The 17,932-nt window shown below is 47.6% G+C and overlaps 2 protein-coding genes across 3 annotated transcripts in view; both read left to right on the forward strand.

Moving 5' to 3' along the window:
- LOC139214659 (keratin, type II cytoskeletal 8) lies at nt 1-9,430 on the forward strand. The gene is made up of 10 exons (XM_070845567.1): nt 1-312; nt 4,265-4,473; nt 4,604-4,664; nt 5,449-5,544; nt 6,537-6,701; nt 7,507-7,632; nt 7,711-7,854; nt 8,412-8,488; nt 8,573-8,619; nt 9,321-9,430. Exons 1-10 carry the CDS (start codon nt 1-3, stop codon nt 9,428-9,430), a joined length of 1,347 nt encoding a protein of 448 aa, XP_070701668.1.
- Nucleotides 9,431-14,727: 5,297 nt separating this feature from the next.
- The window catches only part of rbl1 (retinoblastoma-like 1 (p107)), a 10,772-nt gene continuing 7,567 nt past the window's right edge, over nt 14,728-17,932 (forward strand). For both annotated transcript variants that reach the window (XM_070845548.1, XM_070845555.1), the window contains exons 1-7: nt 14,728-14,992; nt 16,203-16,336; nt 16,503-16,706; nt 16,916-16,980; nt 17,138-17,266; nt 17,402-17,565; nt 17,749-17,813. In XM_070845548.1, coding sequence (XP_070701649.1) covers nt 14,831-14,992; nt 16,203-16,336; nt 16,503-16,706; nt 16,916-16,980; nt 17,138-17,266; nt 17,402-17,565; nt 17,749-17,813 — 923 coding nt within the window. In that variant the 5' untranslated portion in view covers nt 14,728-14,830. The remainder of the gene's footprint in view (nt 14,993-16,202; nt 16,337-16,502; nt 16,707-16,915; nt 16,981-17,137; nt 17,267-17,401; nt 17,566-17,748; nt 17,814-17,932) is intronic.

A 17,932-nucleotide genomic window follows, 5' to 3' on the forward strand; every position in this document is an offset into this window, starting at 1 on the left:
ATGAGTCTCAGTCGTACCAAGCGGATCAGCTCCAGTAACTCGGTCCGGAGCAGCGGGGGCTCCAGGAGGCTGAGCGGCTTCGGTTCGGGTCTGGGGGGGTTCAGCGGTGTCTCCCTGAGCAGCAGCTCCCTGTATGCAGGCACCAACGGCCACCCCCCCGGCCTGGGCTCCCCGCTGGCGACTCTGTCGGTCAACAAGAGCCTGCTGGCCCCCCTGAACCTGGAGATCGACCCCACCCTGTCCATGAGCCGAGCCCACGAGAAGGAGCAGATCAAGAGCCTGAACAACCGCTTCGCTTCCTTCATAGACAAGGTACACATGGGGGGGGGGGGTCTAAAAGTCTAAAATGTTTTTGCTGATCAGTCAAACCTTCAGTGAGGAAATGATGACGTCATGTTGATCAATGAGGGTAAAACTCACAGGATGAATGAATGAAGTGACTCCACCCTGATGAACACATGAATGGTCATATGGTCACATCTAAATACCAATAGATGCCTGATGATGACAGAAATAAGTGAAATCAATCCTGTGCTTCTGGGAGGATTCGCTGCTTTTCTCTGTCGAACCGTCACAGATTTGGATTAGAGCTCTGAGAGCGCCGTCTGTTTCCTGAGCTACAGGCTCTCATCCCGCCGTCACGTCATCAACAATAAATGCTACACACGGTGATACTTTCAGACTAGAAGCTTGTTGAGAAACGTGTCAGGTGACGCTCACAGTTTGGCCCCCCACCCCCACAGACTGCATTCACCTGTGTCGTTACTGTGAAACATGGATCGGAGCGGCGTTGTGAGGCCTCAGAGGTCACAGCGCCGACACAGTTTGACTTTGTCCCGTAGAGTCTTTAGCGTGGGGTGGACGCCATGTTTGGCTGCTGAACATGTTCCCACAGAGGGAGGGGGGCTGCTCTGAGATAACGTCCGACATCGATACCTGACCCAGGAAACATCTCCGCTTTCTCACGGCGTCGCTGACACACTCACAATGGAGCCTTTGTTTGACATGAGCGGAGATGCTGTTCATGCCCCCCCCCCGCAGTCTAAGGAGGACATTCACATGTGAGACAAAAGAAAACCAGAGAAATAAATAGATGAATCAGAGACACACATGAAGCAACATGACATGACCCTGTATCAACAACATACATGTGCAAATATCGCTGTGACAGAGGTCGAGCCAGTAAAGTGTCCATGAGTTCAGGAATATAAACGCAGTGCACAGAAATAATACGACACAGTGACGGTGGGGGTCAGGACATCGGTGATAATACGACACAGTGACGGTGGGGGTCAGGACATCGGTGATAATACGACACAGTGACGGTGGGGGTCAGGACATCGGTGATAATACGACACAGTGACGGTGGGGGTCAGGACATCGGTGATAATACGACACAGTGACGGTGGGGGTCAGGGCATCGGTGATAATACGACACAGTGACGGTGGGGGTCAGGACATCGGTGATAATACAACACAGTGGCGGTGGGGGTCAGGGCATCGGTGATAATACGACATACTGCCAGCATTGGTACCAATGAGCTCCAATAATTAAATTTAAATTTTAATTTAAATTAAAACTCAAGTCCATCATGGACAACCCCTCTCACCCCCTGCATGAGACTGTGGGGGCCCTCAGCAGCTCCTTCAGCAGCAGGCTGAGGCCCCCACCCTGCAAGAAGGAACGCTACTGCAGGTCATTCCTCCATCAGCCATCAGACTCTTTAACAGCAGCATCACTGGCTGATGTTAACACCCTGAGAAACAGTCCACAGTCACTCCATGGTAGCTGATCGGCACTGTTCTTTTCATCTCTGTACTGTGCAGTTATGTTCATAGTGTAAATATTTATTTATTCTCATTACAATTTATATTTATTTACTATTGCTTATTTTTCTACTGTTGTTTATTTTATTTCTTTTCTCTCTATTACTGCTTATCTCTGCTGCTGCTGTAATATGTAAATTTCCCCCTATGGAGGATCAATAAAGTCTATCTAATCTAATCTAATCTAATCAATAGAGCACCACAGTGTCAGCAGCTGCACCACTGAGAAAATACTAGTAAATACTAGAACTATACTAGATAATAATACTAATACTAGAAAACATAGATTTGACCTCATTTCACAGCCTCTTTGTCTGAACACAAACCAGATTTACTGTCCAACCTTCGTTTTGCCTTCATTGTTTTTTCACTGTTACCATATCAATCAATCAATCAATCAATCAATCAATCAATCAATCAATCAATCAGCATATTGATGGTTATTATTTTAGTTGCTGTTTGTTTGTGCACCCCCCCCCCCCCCCCGATGCTCCTCATTCAGGCTCAGACACCACAAAACTGCTAAAAGTAACAACAGTAACAGACAGAGAACAGTAACTGACAGGAAACAGTAACAGACAGAGAACAGTAACTGACAGGAAACAGTAACAGACAGGAAACAGTAACTGACAGGAAACAGTAACAGACAGGAAACAGTAACAGACAGAGAACAGTAACAGACAGGAAACAGTAACAGACAGGAAACAGTAACTGACAGAGAACAGTAACAGACAGGAAACAATAACTGACAGAGAACAGTAACTGACAGAGAACAGTAACAGACAGAAAACAGTAACAAACAGAGAACAGTAACTGACAGAGAACAGTAACAGACAGGAAACAGTAACTGACAGAGAACAGTAACAGACAGGAAACAATAACTGACAGAGAACAGTAACTGACAGAGGACAGTAACAGACAGAAAACAGTAACAAACAGAGAACAGTAACTGACAGAGAACAGTAACAGACAGGAAACTAACTGACAGGAAATAGTAACTGACAGAGAACAGTAACAGACAGGAAACAGTAACAAACAGAGAACAGTAACAGACAGGAAACAGTAACAGACAGGAAAGACTAGCAGGGAGCTTTCCTCCTATCGAGGAGGAATCATCATGAGGGAGGAAACATCATGATGGGGGAGGACCAGCTCCTCAGGGGGGGGCATTTAAATGGGAAACGTTTTTAGTGGCGCTGCAGAGAAAACGGAGACTTTAGGCCTTAAAGAGAGCCAAAAACTCAGTGAATGCAGGAGGGATTTAAAGTGGCCCTTAAACGCTGAATCGGTGGTTCCACTGGATATTTGAGCTACCTGTCCCATTTCGGTGCCATTGAGCTGGCTGTAACCTGATAAAGCGGGTCGCCGCGGTGGCCTGGTTGTGTGGGGTTACTGTGAACGGCGGCTTTGTGCCGACCGGAGGAGGATAATAGGAGGTGGATACGCCTGGCTGCAGGCAGGAAACACGAGCCGAGCTGATACTCAGCGATGCTGTCTCTTTAACCTCTGACTGTCCGGACATTATTATCCAGGGATGATGTAAAACGGAAAGTTCCACAACTTTTCCAGGACTTTCTAGGCCTAAAATGTTGAATTTTCATGAGCTGTCGCTGTAGCCTGACAGACTTTAGGTCTTACCTGGTCCGTTAGTCGACGTTGTATCAGTTTTTCATTGATTCAATGGACAGAAGGCCGCTAACGTTAGAGCGGAGCAGAGAAGGAGGAGGGATGCTAACATTTCATGTCACTGACCAATCAGAACGCACAACAAACAGGAAACAACCTGAAGAAGAAAATAAATAACGTTAGAGAACATATTTGTTTGGTGGAAAAGCACATTTTAATTTTTTGACAATAAACCTGAATTTCCGGGACCCGCTCCAATCATTTATTATATTCCCTGACTTTCCTTGCCTGGAATAGACTTTTCTTCATGACTTTCCAGGAATTTCATCACCAGCCTGTTAATAAATGCTATAAAATATATTTTTTAAAATGTCAGAAAATTGTTGAGGTGACACCTTGTATGTTCAACGAAGATATTTTATTCAGGAGTACTTCTTAAAACGTTGAGCATCACTGACGCCAACATGGACTCCTCTGTAGTCGCTCTCTCCATCTTTCCCGATTAATTCTTCGGAGTCATCAGATCGGTCCGCTGTCCAGTTTCAGAGGTAGAATAAATAAAACAGACTAACAGCATGAAATGGGTCCAGTTTCAGAAGCGGAACACACTTTATATTTTGGATCAGATTGATATGAAGGTCTCACACTGAAACAGGAGCTGGAGGTCGGATTCTGTTAGCATGATAAGGTGTGTTAACTGGTGCCAAACATTCAGCTTCCACTGACGTCTGTAAGAAAACTTCTGTAATAAGTTTTACAGGAACAGTCAACGGTGAACAAAGAGATGCATTATGGGATCTGTTCTGTTCAGGTGCGTTTCCTGGAGCAGCAGAACAAGATGCTGGAGACCAAACTGGAGCTGCTGCAGGGCCAGGGGGTGGGCCGGTCCAACGTGGAGCCCCTGTTCGAGGCCTACATGGCGGGCCTGCGGCGCCAGATGGACCTGGTCAACAACGACAAGACCAAACTGGACGGGGAGCTGAGGAACATGCAGAGCCTGGTGGAGGACTACAAGCACAAGTAAGGCCACCAGGGTAGGCAGTGACATCACCGGGGTGGTCAGTGACATCACAGGGTGGTTAGTGATGTGTGTGTGTGTGTGTGTGTGTGTGTGTGTGTGTGTGTGTGTGTGTGTGTGTGTATGTCACAGATATGAGGATGAGATAAACAAGAGGAACAACCTGGAGAATGACTTTGTCATCCTGAAGAAGGTCAGCACACACACACACATACAGAAACACAAAAACACACACACAGAAACACAAAAACACACACACACACACACAGAAACACAAAAACAAACACACACACAGAAACACAAACACACACACACACACAGAAACACAAAAACAAACACACACACAGAAACACAAACACACACACACAGAAACACAAAAACAAACACACACACAGAAACACAAACACACACACACAGAAACACAAACAAACACACACAGAAACACAAACACACACACAGAAACACAAACACACACACAGAAACATAAAAACAAACACACACAGAAACATAAAAACAAACACACACAGAAACACAAAAACAAACACACACAGAAACACAAAAACAAACGCACACAGAAACATAAAAACAAACACACACAGAAACACAAAAACAAACACACACAGAAACACAAAAACAAACGCACACAGAAACATAAAAACAAACACACAGAAACATAAAAACAAACACACAGAAACATAAAAACAAACACACACAGAAACATAAAAACAAACACACACAGAAACATAAAAACAAACACACAGAAACATAAAAACAAACACACAGAAACACAAAAACAAACACACAGAAACACGAAAATAACACACGAAACACATGCGTGCTGTCAGCCTGAGCTGCAGTTTGTGGTTGAGAATCACGTGTCATGTGACTGTGCTAACATGCTAACAGACATGTAGCTCAGAGACCGTCATGGCTGCTGACTGTTGAACCTCCTTGCCCCCCCCCCCCCCCCCCGTCAGGACGTGGACTCGGCCTACCTGGTGAAGGCCGACCTGGAGGATAAGGTCGGCGCCCTGACTGATGAAATCAACTTCCTGCGTAACATCTATGAGGAGGTCAGAAACCTTTTCCTTTGTTGCTGTTCAGACTCAGACAGGACGATGTTTCCCACTGGGACTCTGCACGGACACTTTACCAGTCAACAGACACCAGTGGTTTCACCTCTGTTTTCTGTCTGTGGTCAAATTCTATTAACACGTTTAACCCTCTGGTGTTTGTTTGTAACAGTGAGTGTTTTCTAGGTGATGAGGGTTCTTCGTCGGTCTCTATGTGGATGTGTGTTGTTGGTCTGTGTTAGTCAAACATTTGCCTGACTGGAGCTGCAGTGATTCCATCCTCAGAAAACTGATCACAGATTAATCATTCAGTCGTTTTTCAAGAAAAAATGTCCAAACATTCAATGGTTCCAGTAAACTGAATCTAAAAGTGTTGAACGTTTGAAGGATCAGAAGACGAAGTGACTTTGAGCTGTCGGACATCCTGATCATCAGATCAGTGAGAGCACCAGAGTAGGTTCAATACTGACCAGGATTAAAACCATTAAAAACACAAAATACTTCTGCCGGTAAAATGATCTTCAGCAGCTCAGCAAAGAACTGACGAGGTTCTTCAACCAATGGAAGTTAAGTTAAAGACAAACCTATGAAAACATTTAATAGTATTTTTGTCTCTTCATTAAATAACGTGGCTCCTACAGAGCTACACACAATGTTAAAAGTCTCATTATAACGTCGTATTCAGCTCAGCTCTGTTCAGTTTGAGGTCTGATCTGGTCCAGTCTGGTCTGATCTGGTCCAGTCCAGTCTGGTCTGGTCTGGTCTGATCCAGTCCAGTCTGGTCCGGTCCAGTCTGGTCTGGTCTGATCTGGTCCGGTCTGGTCCGGTCCGGTCCGGTCCGGTCTGGTCCAATCTGGTCTGGTCTGGTCTGGTCCGGTCCGGTCTGGTCTGATCCGGTCTGGTCTGGTCGTGTCTGGTCTGGTCTGGTCCGGTCCAGTCTGGGGGGTTACTTCATGGCGGTGACTTGGCGTCCCCTCTGTCTCCGGCTCCAGGAGCTGCGGGAGCTGCAGGCCAGCATCAAAGACACTTCGGTGGTGGTGCAGATGGACAACAGTCGCAGCCTGAACATGGAGCAGATCGTGGCCGAGGTCAAAGCCCAGTACGAGGAGATCGCAGCCCGCAGCCGCGAGGAGGCTGAGGCCTGGTACAAGAGCAAAGTAAGAACGGGTTAACAGACCTGGGTGAACATGTCTGGTCTGGCCCATTATGATCCATCATGACACATTAGGATCCAACGTGATCCATCAAACTATTATGATCTATTATGATCCATCACAATCCATTATGATCTATTATAAACCTTTCTGATCCATTACGATCCATTATAAACCATTATGATCCATTATAAACAAATTTGATACATAATGACGCATAATGTATGATCCATTCTGATCCATTCTGATCCACTGTGATCCACTGTGATCCATCACATCAGCCTACACTCAGAGACGTTACACTGAACTCACGTCTGGGCTGTTATAGACGATCAGGAAGGACTCGGATTGTTAACGACTGGAGGAAGCAGAGAGTTTGTTGTACTGCCATCATGTCCTGCCGAGTACTTTGACCTGTAATAAACATGTTAGAAACTGGACACACCCCCTGTTTGTAAAATCCTAACATGAAAAGTGAAAAGTGACTTGCAGTTCAGGAGGAAGTCTGAATCAGTAAAAGGTACCACATGTCCCTCTGGGGTGGAGTGGAGTAACGGCTAGAGTTACATTCAAGTAGCTCAAACTAGCTCTGAACCATCACCAACTGTGATTTTTGTCTTGTTTAGCACATTTAAATGGTCCGTCCCCACAGACATGGTGTGTTTTATATCAGCCAGACAGTAGAGTTCGGTAGAGTCCGCTGGAGCACAGCTCAGTGACCGCTGGATAAGTTCCGGTCCGTCGCTGAGGTTTCTGTGGTCCTCATAATGAGCTCTCTGAGAACAGTACATCCTCCGTCTGTCTGCAGTTCGACCAGATGTCGGTGCAGGCCAGCCAGTTTGGAGACGAGCTCCGCGTGGTGAAGGCCGAGGTGGCCGAGGTCAACCGTCTGATCAGCCGCCTGCAGAGCGAGATAGAAGCCGTCAAAGCACAGGTAGGACACCTCCGGCCTGCGGTTTTCCAGGTGATTCATACCCAGCGTGACACCTTGTTTGCCCCCCCTGCCCCACAGCGAGGCGGTCTGGAGAACCAGCTGGCCGAGGCAGAGGAGCGAGGAGAGCTGGCTGTGAAAGAGGCCAAAGCTCGAACCAGAGACCTGGAGGACGCTCTGCAGAGGGCCAAACAGGACATGGCCAGACAGCTCCGGGAGTACCAGGTAAGTCTGGGACAGGTGAGGGTCTTAGACAGGTGAGGGTCTGAGACAGGTGAGTGTGAGACAGGTGAGTGTGGGACAGGTGAGGGTCTGTGACAAGTGAGTGTGAGACAGGTGAGTGTGGGACAGGTGAGTCAGGAACAAACTTCCTCTAGTAAAACTATGTGTTGGCCCAGCGTAGCGGAGGCAGGAGGAAATCTAAACTGTATTACAGCAGAGATGTACAGGTACAGTAGGTACAGGTGTACAGGTATGTGTGCACCCCATTCATTCAGTGGAGGAGGCGCTCAGACATCCCTCATAAAATGCTCTTGATAAAATACATGATATAACCAGGAAGTAGAGGTAACGGTATGTTTTCACTCTGCTGAGAGGACGGTTTTCCAGTTGTAGTTCATATGTCATGTGACCATGGTGTAGGTCATATCACATTAACATTTTACTTCTGCTGACTGATTTATACTTCAAACATCATAACCCTAGTGGGTCCACAGAATCACAGCATCCCTGCAGTGCTCTGATCTAAACACCCTGAGCATCGTTTCATTGTTCCCCCGCAGGACCTGATGAACCTGAAACTGGCTCTGGACATTGAGATCGCCACCTACAGGAAGCTGCTGGAAGGAGAGGAGGACAGGTGAGGAGGAAGAGGAGGTGGAGAAATGGTGGTTGTGTCTCCCTCAGCTATCTGTGTCTCACTGTGTCTTTTCTTCTTCTGCAGACTGGGACAGCAGTCCATCCTCAACATCCAAGCCGCCTCCAGCTACAGTAAGTAACACTTGGAGGGAGGACATACCTGTCCTACCTGCTCTGAGGAGGACACACCTGTCCATTAACCCAACACCTCTATAAATCATCTAAATGATCTCTTTTGGTACCAATAGTTGTAGACAGTCCTCCTGTAACACTAACAGTCCTCCTGTAACACTAACAGACCTCCTGTAACGGTAACAGTCCTCCTGTAACAGTAACAGTCCTCCTGTAACGGTAACAGACCTCCTGTAACACTAACAGTCCTCCTGTAACACTAACAGACCTCCTGTAACGGTAACAGTCCTCCTGTAACAGTAACAGTCCTCCTGTAACGGTAACAGACCTCCTGTAACACTAACAGACCTCCTGTAACACTAACAGTCCTCCTGTAACACTAACACACCTCCTGTAACACTAACAGTCCTCCTGTAACAGTAACAGACCTCCTGTAACGGTAACAGTCCTCCTGTAACACTAACAGACCTCCTGTAACACTAACAGTCCTCCTGTAACACTAACAGACCTCCTGTAACACTAACAGTCCTCCTGTAACACTAACAGACCTCCTGTAACACTAACAGTCCTCCTGTAACAGTAACACATCTCCTGTAACACTAACACACCTCCTGTAACACTAACAGTCCTCCTCATCTTTGACCTTCTAAATCAGTTCTAGTCTCTTTGCTCTGACCTGAATGATCTCTCTCTCTCTGCAGGTAGTCGCAGCACTAACGGGTTCCCCTCCAACAGCAGCTCCTCTCCTGCTCCAAAACTACTGATCAAGACCACGGAGACCAGAGACACACACAGATACACCACTCACTGAGAAACACATGAGACACACACACTCACTGAGAAACACATGAGACACACACACTCACTGAGACACACATGAGACACACACACTGAGACACACACACTCACTGAGACACACTCACTGAGACACACATGAGACACACACACTGAGACACACACACTGAGACACACACACTCACTGAGACACACTCACTGAGACACACTCACTGAGACACACACACTCACTGAGACACACTCACTGAGACACACTCACTGAGACACACACACTGAGACACACTCACTGAGACACACTCACTGAGAGACACACACTCACTGAGACACACACACTCACTGAGACACACACACTGAGACACACACACTCACTGAGACACACTCACTGAGACACACACACTGAGAGACACACACTCACTGAGACACACACACTGAGACACACACACTCACTGAGACACACTCACTGAGACACACACACTGAGACACACACACTGAGACACACACACTGAGACACACACACTCACTGAGACACACACACTCACTGAGACACACACACTGAGACACACACACTGAGACACACACACTCACTGAGACACACACACTCACTGAGACACACACACTGAGACACACACACTGAGACACACACACTGAGACACACACACTCACTGAGACACACACACTCACTGAGACACACACACTGAGACACACACACTCACTGAGACACACACACTGAGACACACACACTCACTGAGACACACACACTGAGACACACACACTGAGACACACTCACTGAGACACACACACTCACTGAGACACACACACTGAGACACACACACTGAGACACACACACTGAGACACACTCACTGAGACACACACACTGAGACACACACACTCACTGAGACACACACACTGAGACACACACACTCACTGAGACACACACACTGAGACACACTCACTGAGACACACACATTGAGACACACACACTGAGACACACACACACACTGAGACACACACACTCACTGAGACACACACACTGAGACACACACACACACTGAGACACACTCACTGAGACACACTCACTGAGACACACACACTGAGACACACACACTGAGACACACTCACTGAGACACACACACTGAGACACACACACTCACTGAGACACACACACTCACTGAGACACACACACTCACTGAGACACACACACTGAGACACACACACTGAGACACACACACTGAGACACACACACTCACTGAGACACACACACTGAGACACACACACTGAGACACACACACTGAGACACACTCACTGAGACACACACACTGAGACACACACACTCACTGAGACACACACACTGAGACACACACACTCACTGAGACACACACACACACTGAGACACACTCACTGAGACACACACACAGATTTTCTAATGGGTATTTCTGAATGTGTGAGGGGACATTTACTAACTAATTGTAGGATGATGGGGATAAAGGCATGCTGGGAAGTGTAGTTTGATGTGACTGACAGTACAGACTACGGTGTGTTGACTGTGGGATGATGGGGATAAAGGCATGCTGGGAAGTGTAGTTTGATGTGACTGACAGTACAGACTACGATGTGTTGACTGTAGATGTTAGCTGTAGCAGCAGCCTGGTGGAAGTAGACCAATGTGATACCAAGGAGCCTCAGTTAATCAGGTGGGGGGGTTACATACTGATATAGTCGTGTTAAATGATGATTTGGGGATATCCTGTTAGAGGTGAACCTTTGTTTCTTTACCTGAGACCAACCAGCTCAGTCTGTTACTCTGAAGGTTAACATGTTCTGTCGTTATCAGATTAAGTCTCTTCTTCACTTTTCTGTTCTTGTTTTCATAAATAAAGAGAACATGAACAAAGAAACTGGAGGGTTTTTCTTTCCTGCTTCCTTCAGACCTTTTAGACAGATGTCCACAGAGATCAGCTGCTGTTCAACCTGCTCAAGTGGATTTTAAGATTTAAATATGAAAAATTATGAAATATACAATTTGTCTTTGTAAAAGTGTTGGAACTGGTCCAGTAGATCACCTCAGCCAGAACTGGTCCAGTAGATCACCTCAGCCAGCAGCCACCAAACGGGCTGCAATGGCTGCAACGTGATCCTTTGGGACAACTGCACCTGATCACAGTAGGTCCACTAGAAGAGCTTGTTTGATCCACTGACAGGCTCAGAGTGTTATTCTAAGTGTGTGACAGCATCATGGAAAGGATCCCTACAGAGAGAGACCTGGAAGATCCTTTTGGTTTAACCACAAACAGCACACACACCAGACTACATTCACTAAAACAGGGATTTTAGCTCACAGCACACAGGAGCTGCTGCTCTGCTGCTGCCTCCATCAGTCAGTGTGTTTGTGTTACTGTGTGAATTTGGTGTTTTAAATGGTCAGTTTGGATCCAAATGATTAGCTGAGGTGATCTAGGTACTTTTAGTACTGACCGGACAGCAGCATTAAAAACATGGGAGTTACCCTTTAACTATGAAGGTAATAAAATGAATTCCATTAGTTTTGAATACTCTATTCTGATTGGTCAATTACGGCATCCTACAGTCTGTTATTTCTGTATAACAGACTGTTGCCATGGACGCAGTTCTGATAGCAGAAGCCATACAATCAATTAAATCAATTAGATTGTTTAAAAGTCAATATTATGTGTCAAACTGTTGGTTTCTTTAGTTCGAAGCTGTGTAATAAGCTGGATAATGTACAGCGAGCAGTGTCGTTATCACCTGGTCAGGGTTCGTTTAGTGATAATGACCGGCTCACATACGTTATCCCTCACAGTTACTGTTTACCTGCTGTATTTTTCCCACGATTAACATTTGCTTTTCAACGTGTTAGAAAACTGTAATTCTGAACTAATGAAAAAAATGCCAAAATTAAACTTATGTAACATAATCTGTCTCATAATAATGTCATGATGATAGAGGGGGCACCTTGTATAACTGCTCTGCTGCAGCTCCAGTGAGGTTAATAAGTTCATGTGGATCAGCTCTGCCCTCTGCTGGTTAACCTGTCTGTGATGTACAACCACACCTGGACACCTTCAGGCTTCACCTCACCACAGCAGCCGCTGGAGGGTTTAATAACAACGTCCTTAAAGACTCTCCAGCTGGTCCAGAACGCTGCTGCTCCTGTTCTGACCAGAACTAAGAGAAGAGACCATCTTTCTCCTGTACTGGCTTCTCTTCATTGGCTTCCAGTAAAATCTAGAATAGAGTTTAAAATCCTTCTCCTCACCTCCAAAGCTCTTAATGTTCAGGCTCCATCATCTCTTAAAGAGCTCATAGTACCGTACTACCCCACTAGAGCACTGTGCTCCCAGACTGCAGGTCTACTGGTGGTTCCTAAAGTCCTCTAAAGTAGTGATGGAGCCAGAGCTTTCAGCTATCAGGCTCCTCTCCCGTGGAACCTCCTTCCAGTCTGGGTTCAGGGGGGCAGACACCCTCTCTACATTTCAGAGTGGACTAAAAACCTTCCTTAGTGATGAAGCCTATAGTTCAGGACTGGATCAGGTCTTGGACCAGCCCCTAGTTATGCTGCTATAGGCTCAGACTGCCGGGGGACTCCCATGATGCACTGGGCTCCTCTCTCCTCCTCTTCCTCTCCATCCTGATGCTTCATGTCTCTTTAATGTCTGTTACTAACTTGGTATCTTCCCCGAAGCCTTTCTGTGCTTTTCTCCTCTCTCAGGTTCCTGATCCTGGTCCTGGTTCTCCTGCTGTGGTTCTCTGGTTCCTGTGGATCCTGGTCCTGGTCCTCCTGCTGTGGTTTTCTGGTTCCTGTGGATCCTGGTCCTGGTTCTCCTAATGTGTTTCTCTGGTTCCTGTGGATCCTGGTCCTGGTCCTGGTGCTGTGGTTCTCTGGTTCCTGTGGATCCTGGTCCTGGTTCTCCTGCTGTGGATCGTCAGCCACCAACACTTTTTACTGATATCAGTCCTGTTATTATTATTCACATATTAACTATTGTCATGTTTTTACCTGCTACCATATTGATCAGTATCAGTCACACTGATCTGTATCAGTCATATTGATCAGTATCAGTCACATTGATCAGTATCAGTCATATTGATCAGTATCAGTCACATTGATCAGTATCAGTCATATTTATCAGTATCAGTCACATTGATCAGTATCAGTCATATTTATCAGTATCAGTCACATTGATCTGTATCAGTCATATTGATCAGTATCAGTCACACTGATCTGTATCAGTCACATTGATCAGTATCAGTCATATTGATCAGTATCAGTCACATTGATCTGTATCAGTCACATTGATCTGTATCAGTCACATTGATCAGTATCAGTCACATTGATCTGTATCAGTCACATTGATCAGTATCAGTCACATTGATCTGTATCAGTCACATTGATCAGTATCAGTCACATTGTCAGTACTATAGTCCCCCCCCCCCCCCGAGCCTGGTTCTGTTCCAGGTTTCTTCCTCTTAACGGGGAGTTTTTCTTGCTCATGTTGGATTCCTGAATCTTTGGTCTCTGAATCAAAGAGTTTGTTCTGAGCTGCTCTTTCTGGAAACACAGTTATGAATTGGCGCTATATGAATAAAGATTGATTGATTGATTGATTGGTTGGTTGACATATACATTATACATTATCTGCTGGGAGGTTTAATCTGTTTATTCATGCTGAGGATGATGAGAAGGTGAAGCTGAACCTTGGTTTTAATGTCTTCTGACCTCAGACATACGTCACATTCACAGGCTGTACCTAGAGATACACCTGTGACTTCACTCTTCCTCCTTCTCTTCTTCTTGCTCCTCCTCTTCTTCTTCCTCCTTCTCTTCTTTTTCTTCCTCCTCCTCTACTTCTTGCTCCTCCTCCTCTTCTTCCTCCTCATCTTGTTCTTCCTCTTCATCTTTCTCTTCCTTCTCCTCTTCTTCCTCCTCCTCCTCTTCTTCCTCTTCATCTTTCTCTTCCTTCTCCTCTTCTTCCTCCTCCTCCTCCTCCTCCTCTTCTTCTTCTTCTTGTTCCTCCTCCTCGTTCTCTTCTTCCTCATCCTCCTCTTCGTCTTTCTCCTCCTTCTCTTCTTCTTCCACCTCCTCCTCTTCGTCTTCTTCTTCGGTGGTGTTAGAGCGCAAAACGGTTGCTTAGTAACGGCCCGCTGGCTGGTAGGAGCGCTTGAGGAAGGGGGTTGGGCCAACTGCGCTCGGGACCGACGCTCCCCTCACCTCTGATTGGTCGCTGCCCAGTAGTTTTCGCGCCAACGCGCTGCATTGTGGGAATGGTAGCGGAAGTGCGCCGGTCGCAGGGAAGCTGTTGTTGTGAGAGATCGGGCGGAGGGAATTGTCGTTCGGGTGTTTCGGGTCAAAGTGTGCGGGGATAAACTCGGCTGAAACCGGCACCGAGAGTCCGCGGGGATGCGGGGCGAAGAGTCGTCGGATTCCGAGTGCGGCAGGATGGAGGAGAGCTCCGTCCGCCGGAGTCTGGAGGCTCTGTGCCAGGAGCTGAACATGGACGAGCAGACGGCCACGGAGGCCATGGAGAACTTTACGGCCATCTGGAACACCTACACCCTGGAGGTAGCCGCCCTCAACTAACCTGTAACTAACCTCTAACTAACCCCTCTCCACGGCCATCTGGAACACCTACACCCTGGAGGGAACTGCCCTCAACTAACCTGTAACTAAACTATAACTGACGTCCTCTGAACTGACTGACTGACGTCCTCTGACTGACTGACTGACGTCCTCTGACTGACTGACTGACGTCCTCTGACTGACTGACTGACTGACGTCCTCTGACTGACTGACTTACTGACGTCCTCTGACTGACTGACTGACTGACGTCCTCTGACTGACTGACTGACTGACTGACGTCCTCTGACTGACTGACTGACGTCCTCTGAACTGACTGACTGACGTCCTCTGAACTGACTGACAGACTGACTGACTGACTGACGTCCTCTGACTGACTGACTGACTGACGTCCTCTGACTGACTGACTGACGTCCTCTGAACTGACTGACTGACGTCCTCTGAACTGACTGACAGACTGACTGACTGACTGACGTCCTCTGACTGCCTGACTGACTGACGGAAGTCCTCTGACTGACTGACTGACTGACTGATGTCCTCTGACTGACTGACTGACTGATGTCCTCTGACTGACTGACTGACGTCCTCTGAACTGACTGACTGACTGACGTCCTCTGACTGACTGACTGACTGACTGGCTGTGCGGTTGTCAGCGTTAACAGTGAAATAAAGGTTAGACCCTGTTTGAATGGTGGTGACTGTCCCACACGCTGTGACTGTAAAGTGTTAGTTTGGTGAGAAGCCGCTCGCTGATGAAGGAAAACAGCTCTAAACACTTCACACTGGGTCAACCAGCCCCGTCACAAGCTCTGTACACACACACACACACACACACACACACACACACACACACACACACACACACACACACACACACACACACACACACACGTTACAGCTGTAAGCAGTCCATCTTCATCGCCATCATCTTCAGTGATAAGCATGGGGGTCACAGTGGTCCCTCCCCCTGTAGGACGTGTCTATTTCCTGTATCACAGTGATCAGTGCCACCCATCACACACGTCTGTTGCTGTGTAATTCATGAAGTGTCAGCCTCTGATTGGTCAGATTCATGTGAGGTCACTTCCTGTCTGCTGATTGTTTGATCCATGATACCAGATGTGATAGATTATTGATCCACCCAACAGGCTGACTGTGTGTGTGTGTGTGTGTGTGTGTGTTACTGTGTGTTCAGGGGGAGGTGGTCCACTGGCTGGCGTGCTCTCTGTATGCAGCCTGTAGGAAGAGCTCCACCCCGACGGTGGGGAGAGGCGTGATGGAGGGAAACTGTGTCTCCCTCACCAGGATCCTCCGCACCTCCAAACTCAGGTCAGTCCCTCCACCTGACTACGACCCCCCAAACACCTGACTACTACTATTAGATTGCATTGTATTGTATTGCTGTCAGTGAGGAGGGAGGATTAGCTGGGTTTTCTGGAAGTGTGTTTGTGTGTGGTTCTGGTCCTCACCCGTCCATCCCCCATCTCTCCCCCAGTCTGATCCAGTTCTTCTCTAAGATGAGGAAGTGGGCCGACATGTCTGGCCTCCCCCACCACTTCAGGCAGCGGATGCAGCGGCTGGAGCGCAACTTCGAGGTTTCCACCGTCATCTTCCGCAAGTTTGAGCCCATCTTCATGGACCTGTTCCAGGACCCTCAGGGGGGGGGGGCGCCACGGCAACCACGCAGCAGGAAGCACAGGCATGACACACACACACACACACACACACACACACACACACACACACACACACACACACACACACACACACACACACACACACACACACACGTGTCCCAGTGTAACACAGAGTGTGACTGTGTGTGTGTGTGTGTGTGTGTGTGTGTGTGTGTGTGTGTGTGTGTGTGTGTGTGTGTGTGTGTGTGTGTGTGTGTGTGTCTCTCAGCAGGCGGCTGCCCTGTCACATCAGTGATGTGTTCAAGTTCTGCTGGACTCTGTTCGTCTACACCAAAGGTACCAAGAACCAGGCTCACAGGGAGGGGTTGTTTAGGACTAGTAACCAAACAGGCCTACTAACTAACCAGACCAGTGACTGAATAGTGGACCGGTGATTAGAGTTAGGCAGCAGGTTAGCGAATGTGCCATGTGGGTGACACACCTGTCTGTGCAGGTAACTTCCGCATGATCGGTGACGACCTGGTGAACTCGTACCACCTGCTGCTCTGCTGTCTGGACCTGGTGTTTGGAAACGCTCTGCTGTGTGGCCACAGGAAGGACCTGATCAACCCCGCCTTCAGAGGTCAGCGGGGGGGGGGGGACACTTCTTTATACAGACTGATACAACCATGTATGTTATCTGTGTGTCTCTGATGCGTCTCTGGAGTGTGTGTGTGTCTCTCTGATGTGTGTGTGTCTCTGGTGTGTTTGTGTGTAGGTCTTCCTGCTCCATACTGTGCTGACAGCCATGTCTCTGAGGATGATCCTCCCCCGTGTGTGTTGGAGAGGTTGTGTGAGCTGCATGATGGGCTGGTGGTGGAGGCCAAAGGCATCAAACAACACTACTTCAGACCCTACATACACAAGCTGTTCCACACTCAGGTACACACACACACAGGTACACAGGAACACACACAGGTAAACACACACACAGGTAAACACACACACAGGTACTCACACACAGGTACACTCATACGCAGGTACTTACACACACACAAGTACCGACATGTCTCCTGTCACCTGGGCTGAGATAAACTCCTGTTCTTTGCTCCTCTCTGTTGTCAGATCCTGAAAGGCAACGAGGACCATTTGACTGAACTGTTGGATCCTCAGAACTTCATCGATAACAAGTGAGCCAATCAGAAGCAAGGGGTCGGAGGTCAGGTAGGGGGAGGAGTCAGAGGTCAGGTGGGAGGAGGAGTCAAAGGTCAGGTAGGAGGAGGGGTCAGAGGTCCAGTAGGAGGAGGGG

The sequence above is a fragment of the Pempheris klunzingeri genome, chromosome 2 (assembly GCF_042242105.1).
Source record: "Pempheris klunzingeri isolate RE-2024b chromosome 2, fPemKlu1.hap1, whole genome shotgun sequence".
Taxonomy (NCBI): domain Eukaryota; kingdom Metazoa; phylum Chordata; class Actinopteri; order Acropomatiformes; family Pempheridae; genus Pempheris; species Pempheris klunzingeri.